At 44.2% G+C, this 7,720-nt stretch overlaps 1 protein-coding gene across 1 annotated transcript in view; it reads left to right on the top strand.

Annotated features, from left to right (window-relative positions):
* The first annotated feature begins 311 nt into the window (after nt 1–311).
* The window catches only part of LOC134072812 (collagen alpha-1(IX) chain), a 28,532-nt gene continuing 21,123 nt past the window's right edge, over nt 312–7,720 (top strand). Inside the window, exons 1-5 of the mRNA XM_062529668.1 lie at nt 312–375; nt 3,421–3,492; nt 4,475–4,604; nt 6,290–6,686; nt 7,133–7,213. Of these exons, the coding sequence (XP_062385652.1) occupies nt 312–375; nt 3,421–3,492; nt 4,475–4,604; nt 6,290–6,686; nt 7,133–7,213 (744 nt within the window). The remainder of the gene's footprint in view (nt 376–3,420; nt 3,493–4,474; nt 4,605–6,289; nt 6,687–7,132; nt 7,214–7,720) is intronic.

Raw genomic sequence — 7,720 nt, 5'->3', positions numbered from 1 at the left:
TTAGTGTGAACAGGAAATTGCCGTTGTTCCCGTTTCTTCCTGCTACTCACATTGTGTGATATTTCGGTCGTGTCCTTTCTCACTTCATTTACACCTCATTGATACCAGAGATAAACCAAAGACTGAATGGGGACTGAATCTCTATTGACCCTATCAACAGATTCTTGTCATGTATTGTATCTTGACTGTTTGCATCCATTGGTATACTGTATATGTCCATTACTCTGTCAGCGAGCGTTTGTACTATGCCATAGTTATAACTACTTATAACTACTTCCTGTGTCCACAGGAAAGGCCCGTGTCATCGGGTGATGTCTCTGTGTGTGTCGTCCACCATCGTCCTGCTGTCTCTGCTCTCGGCCCCTGCCCTGGGACGTAAGTTCAACCAACACCACTTTATTCATTCATCAACGCATCAGCCACTGTGGCCTGCATGTAATATCAGGACAGTGGCCAGTATTTTGCAACCCACAATGCATGATGTTGTGCTGTGGATACAATAATGCTTTGCTGTTGTGTCTCCCTGAACTGATAGTTTCTTTTTTTATTTATTTATTATTATTATTATTTTTATTCACCAACCTTAGTGTGGATACATAACGATTATACAGAAAATTATTACAAAATAATAGTAATTATACAGACATAAAACATGTAAGACACATAAGGGGAGGGGAAGGGGGTACTGAAATTATGTATGCATGTAGCTAGTTTGTGTGTGTATGGTAGTGTTTGTGTGTGAACTGTTAGTTTCTAAGGGTACAATGCATTGCCACACTGGTGTGCAGTATTTACCTACATGTATACCATTCACACACAAATGCTGGACTCTGCGGTGTAGTCACACTGGTGTGCAGTATTTACCTATACCATTCACACATAAATGCTGGACTCTGTTGCCAGGCACTGGTAAACAAACATCACACTGCACAGTAAACAAACAGAGCAACGAGGTCCGCTTCAGCCTAGGGGGCTTTTTTTCACCCAACCTCCCTTAGTCATATAGATGTTCATGGTATGCTTGGGCCAAATATAGCTCTGGTGCGGCCGAGACCATAAGATTATTACAGATAATCTCTTCACCCTGACGACGATGATGATGATGATGATGATGATGATGAGGATGAGGATGAGGATTCTCTTATAATCTGACACACTCAGGTAATAAATCAGGCCTAGGGAAGTGCTGGGGCTTACAGTACATGGATGCACTTAAAATGATCCTGCAGGGTTTTTTCCCTCCCGTCGCATATAAAACGTGCCGCACAGTGTGTGGTCCTTACGGACGGTGGGAAACCAAGAGAGAGAGAGAGAGAGAGAGAGAGAGAGAGAGAGAGAGAGAGAGGCAGAGTGAAAGAGAGAGAGAGAGAGAGGCAGAGTGAAAGAGAGAGAGAGAGAGAGAGAGAGAGAGAGAGAGAGAGAGAGCAGGCATCTCTGTGGGCACCCAAACACATGGCAGCGTGCCACGGCCCCCTCATTTGTGCTGATGAGCACGCCGTGTGCATATTAAAGTGTTTGCCACGGGGTGAATGCTTAACAGCAGAAGGGGGCTGTATATGTATGCTTATAGTATGGGTGTATGTATGCCTGCATATGGGCAGCAGTAACCAGGGAGGGAGTATACCTGGAGGGGATACGAGGAGGAGGAAGAGGAGGAGGAGGAGGAGCAGGGGAGAGGGGTGACAAGGAGGAGGAAGAGGAGAGAGGGGTGTGTATTTCTATTTGTCCGCAGTGTACCGTAGCCCATTTGTCCCCAGGCAAGTGAAGCAGAAAAAAGAGGGTTCCAGATGTGTTCCCTCGTTACCCATCCGAACCAGCTGAGTCAGGATATGGGACTATGAAAGAGGGGAGTAGCTCCTGGTTTCTATTTCATTACTTCCAGCTTCATGTGTCCGCAAAATGTTACCGTCCAGCTCCATAGAGGGTTTTTATTTTTTTGTCACTTCACAAATAGCCAGGTAGAGAAGTTACAGCAAGTACACTGCAGAAAATGTCAAATTATTTTTTTGTCCCCTGGGTGCATCATCAACAGATTTTGTAGATAGGATATTTGCCCGATTTAAACGTCTGAAACTTAGTTATAGTTTAATATTGTTTAAGGTTGATTATGATAAATTGTTACTGTAATTTTCACATTCAGGACACAATAGAAGCAACAGAGAATCTATTTCCAAATCGATTGAAAGCTAAATCAATTAAGGAGAATCTCAAAACTGCAGACTTGAAGGTTCCTCACAGTGCAGCAATTCTCTGCTTATAAAAGCTTCCCTAACAAAAAAGAGATGACTATTTAAGAAAATAGAATCAAAGATCACACATTGAGCACAATAATCCTCCACGGAACAGCGATAACACCTGCTGAAATTAAAGTGGTTTGGCCTCCCTGTGATTGATTTTGTTCCTTGTTTGTTTTCTAACTCTGGGCTCCAAGCCGACAAATCAGATGTAGATTAAAACTAGGGGCAAAGGAGCTCACCTGCTCTTCAGACCTGCCCAAACCTGACCCAGAGGGCCAGGACAAGAAATATTACATCTAGGTTTTTCATCCCGCAAGCAGGGTTGACAGCATGCAACACCACTGGTCTGACACATTGATTAGATTTGGTTTAGTCATGTTTTTATTTGTTTGTTTGTTTCACTATAGCTGGGGTATCATGAGACTAGGAAATGAAAAACAATAATCTCTTTAAAAAGATGACAAGCATCAAAATATTGAGCAGTATTTTATACATGATGAGCATACTGTCATCTGCTTTGGTGATTTCTGTTCTGTTCAACAACGTCCATAATTCAGCATCCATAAAATATGTTGTCAGCAGACACTAACAAGCTCAGTGAAATGATGAGGCAAATCAAGTGGCATTTCCTTTTCCTCATGAGATGTCATGGATCACATTGACTTTCCCTATTTTCATGCTTGAAATGGAAATAAAAACAAATATTACGTGACTATGAATTAAGTTTTTGGGGGACAGTGTATGCAGAAAAATACTGTATGCAGTTTTGGTTTATGCTTATTCTTTTAAAGCTAAGGTTGCAAAGGTTGTAGCCTTCAATCCACATTGCACCTCACCTACAGAGTAGCTTGGGCAGATGGAAGCAGCCAGTGTCATCTGGGGCTGTTTAGAGGTGTTGACTGCAGAGGGAGTGTGTGTGTGTGTGTGTGTGTGTGTGTGTGTGTGTGTGTGTGTGTGTGTGTGTGTGTGTGTGTGTGTGTGTGTGTGTGTGTGTGTGTGTGTGTGTGTGTGTGTGTGTGTGTGTGTGTGTGTGTGTGTGTGTGTGTGCGTGTGCGTGTGTGCGTGTGTGCGTGTGCACGTGTGCGTGTGTGTGTCCAATCTGATGCGACATGCTCGACACAGTCTGTGGGGAAGACATGAAAACAAATTCAAGTGAAGAAACCAACCTCTCTCTCCCTTTCAGAGCTGGACATGAACCGATTAGACGGTGACACTGTTTGCCCACCCATGAGAAACGGACAAGATGACCTTCCAGGTAAAACAGAAGCAACCACTGTAATCATTCATACATTTTTTTAGTATTATTTCTATCTGGGTTTACTCAACTTTAAAATTAGAACTCTTGGGTTCCTGGGAATTCCGATAGCATAAAATTAGATTCTGATAAATACGTTTCACTTTCACTGACTACAGATAATGTAAAGAAAGAAATAAAGGAAAGTAATTTGACAATTTTTAAAATCTTTTTTTATCAAATCCAATGCGAATTGAGAGTGTTTAATAAAGACTTATGACATGAAATTATGAACAATCCCTCTCCCAAAGTAATGACTTTTTTTCAGACCATTTCATCGTTCCCAGGCTCAACCTGAGGTTATTAATCACCCATCTTTTTTTATTGGCTATGGAGAAGCAAGCACAAAATGAAAGTCATTACATTATATTTATTAAAAGATGTTGCATGGAAAAAAAAATAAACCATTAATAGCTCCTCTTTAATCTTCGGCTTGCTATTTCACAGTCTGGGATTCCACTGCCTACCCTCCCATGTTTGTTTTGATAGAGAAAAGATGCTGGGTCTGCTTAGCTACGGTGTTTTCTTAGACACCCTTAGATCTCCGACCGAACCAAATAAAAAACATTCCGCTTTAGCTAAGCTGATTTTTTAAGTAGGAACCATTCTAACTCAGCAAGATGTTAATTAGTTTCCAGCGTTTCCCTTAGAGCAAAACCTTACCATGGCCTCAAATCACTTGCATATGTTAGTGCCAGTGAATCGTAGCATTTTAATATGCCAAAAGATCGTTCTCACGTACTTGATTTCAAATGAGCAATAAAAAAACATGTGACACACCATGTGAAAAAGATTCCTGAACATTATAGCCCTCAACAGTAATTGTTAATTCAGCAAACAAGGCTGAACATGTATATAAAAAAAAAAAAAATACAGGATCCGCCCCTAAAAAATAACTCACGAGCAGCATTTTCTTTAAACGATTTAATGTTTCCTGCGGAAGGTTTCGATCTGATCACCCAGTTCCAGTTGGACGTCATCCCCCTGAAGGGCGTCAGGAAAGTGGAGGGCTCCACATCCCACCAGGTGGCCTACCGGCTCGACAGGGAGGCCAACTTCCAGATTCCGACACGGTAAGCAAAAACAGAACAGGAACAAAAAAAACATAAAAAAAGAGGACTAAAACACAAAGGGAGGGTGTAAACACACACACACACACATACTGACACACGCAAACACACACACAAAACAGATCCCATGGCACAGAAACGTCCACAACACAGGTGTTAGCTTATTACAGGCCTGACCCAGGTGTTGCCACACATGAAATAGCTAGTAATTGGCTGTGGAGAATAAAAGGGGGGGGGACAACATGCCTGAACCTATCTGGTTTTTGCAAACCGGATCCCCTCTCGTATGACTGACTTCATCAGTTCTCCTCCAGAACTTTACTCCTTTTGTCTCCCCCCTGTGTCCTCAGTGAGATGGGGTGAGGAAATGAGGGGAGAAGTGGGGAGTTGACACTGTCGATAGCTCTCTGCGAGAGCCTCCGTGGTGCTTAGAGTTAGTCGGCAAATGTCGCCGCAAGCGTGGCAGCTCTCTCCTGGGCTTTAAGAGGGCTTTCAGGCAATTAGGCCGTTGTGAAAAGCATTTCGCTGTCAGACATCAAGGGTGCAAAAAAAATGGCAGTAACCTTGGATGTTTTCGAGCACTTCCATTTTACAGAGATGTTTGTGATAGGGGTACAGAGGGATTTTACGCGGGGGAGAGTGTGTGGGGGGGGGGGTCGGTGGGGTTCAGGCGATAGAGCTACCTGACCAATTTTCTATGAATCAACACTCTCTCTAGTCTCTAGGGGATTGTGATAATGTGTTATGTAACTGTTTATCAAGCCATTGAAAAAAACGCTGCAAAGCAAAGGCTTTCAGAGTCCCAAAAAAAAAAAATCCCTACACACCATAAAAAGAGGACACGTGGACAACCAAGTCCGTCTCCATGGCTGGGCAGTGCTTGGGCATGGCCTTCATTTAATTTACAGGCCCAACAGGAAACCCCCTCTCTCTCTCTCCTTTCCCTTTACTGCTGGCCCTCCATCCATTTACAAGCTTCTGGAGTGCCGGCGGCAGCACCCCCCCACCCCACCCCGCCTATAAATACACCACCCATGGAGCGCAGTGCTCATTAAACGTGCCCAGGGGTGCTGCAGGGCTGGGGCGCGGAAGAGACCCCCACCCCAACCTCCCGCTCCTATCCTCGCCCCAGACCCCCCCCCCCCCCCCCCCCCCCCCTTTCCAGCAGGAAGGGTTTTTCATTGATGTCTTGATCTGATCATTCCGGTCTCGGCTTAAATCCAGTGATTTATTACGACTCTGCCTCCATAATGGCCCAATTTATGACACAGTCATGAGAATCACGTGTGGGATCTCTGCAGAGGGGTTCAGGGCCTTTGGTTATGAGAGAGTTCTGCCAGTTCTGCTGTCTTCACATTGTTTACAAGCATGATTCCTTCATGGTCCAAAGAGTTCAGGAGTTCAGGAGAGGAAGCTTGTGATAATGGCCTATTTTTTCTTGATTTGTGACTTCACATGTCTTCCAGTACCCTTGGAGCATAAAAAAGAATTCACAACTGCCCAACTGAAGGGGCTCCATGGCAAGAAGAATAGAGCATATGCATTAGAAGCTGCCCTAATGCTAGAAGTGTCCTTTTCACAGAGAAAAATATTACTTATTGCGTCTACAAGCAGGCATGTACCTTCAAACACGGTAGTATTGATTTTGTTCATATTTCATACTTTGATGGCTCTGTCTCTCTTCCCAGACTTAACTTCCCTCGCGGCTTCCCTGAAGAGTACTCCTTCATGACCACCTTCCGGATGATCAAGAACACCGTGAACAAAGTGTGGAACCTCTGGCAGATCGTGGACGAGACCGGGGTCAAGCAGGCCGGCCTGCGTCTCAACGGGGACCAGCAGTCCCTGGAGTTCTTCCTGACCACACTTGACGGCGACCTCCAGACGGTGACCTTCCCCGGCCTCTCCGTCCTCTTCAACACCAAGTGGCACAAGGTTATGGTCGGCGTAGAGAGGGACCAGGTCACCCTGGCCGTGGACTGCCAGCCGGTGGACCAGAGGCCCATCAAGGAGAAGGGCTACATCAATACTGAGGGTGACACCCTCATCGGCAGGCTGGATGCTGACTCAAGCACTTCCGTAGTGGTGAGTCGCACTGCAGGGGAAGAAGTGAGAAGGAAGTGTGTGTGTGTGTGTGTGTGTGTGTGAGAGTGTGTGTGAGAGAGAGAGAGAGAGTGAGAGAGAGGAAATTAAAGAGCAGGAGAGGAGAGCAGGAGGAACATAAAGTGGGATGAAATGGGCATATTAATACATATTTACAAGCATGTAAACATTACACACACATCCACACACAGCAATGCTCTAATGAGCTCTTGAGTAATTACAGAAGGAGTTGCACAGGGCATAATCAACCACAGTAAACTTATCAGTTATGAGAAAAGGGAATATGAAGGGAGAACAGCATGTACCACAACACTGGCAGGTCTGTTCAATCAGCACTGCGGCAGACTTTTCAGAATGAGTCACCGCGGGCATTACTTCAATGGCACGGAGAACAAAATAATGTTTATGAATTGTGCTTGTGTCCTCAGTTTGAGCTTCAGTGGATGTTGATTCATTGCGACCCGAAGAGAGCCCAGAGAGAGACCTGCACTGAGCTCCCTCAGACTGAGGTAACAATTTCTCTGTGTTAGCTGCCATCTCTTCAGATCTCTCTGGTGTTTCAGTAAGTAGCTAGTAGCTAGTAAATACAATATAGCTGTCCTTGTGCAACGGGATACTCTGGTAGAGGTCATAATGGCCCTTTGTGGCAAATGAGATTTGTTGATTTGTTGATTTGTTCATTTGCGATGTATGCTAACCAGTCGTAGCTATCAGCCATACTGTAGCTAACCCATTAAAACATCCATTTAAAGTTTTAAAGTTACACTGTCACTCAGTGTCTTATTTGTTTCACTCAAATCTGTCATGGACCAATTATCTGGTGAGTTATCTACATTTTAAATATGCATCACAATGACCAGAGGGCCGTGTCACATGTTATGGCATGTGCTTGTCGACTCTTCCTTTGGTCATTGTGATCGCTGATCGCTAGTATCATAAACTCTCTCATGCACGGTTATGCTAAATTGCTATATCTACAGTATGTAACAGTATGTTATATTACTTGAGATGTGTGT

The sequence above is a fragment of the Sardina pilchardus genome, chromosome 24 (genome assembly GCF_963854185.1).
Source record: "Sardina pilchardus chromosome 24, fSarPil1.1, whole genome shotgun sequence".
Taxonomy (NCBI): Eukaryota; Metazoa; Chordata; class Actinopteri; order Clupeiformes; family Clupeidae; genus Sardina; species Sardina pilchardus.
The sequence above is the reverse complement of the archived record's forward strand: the minus strand, read 5'-3'. Positions and strand labels throughout refer to the sequence as shown.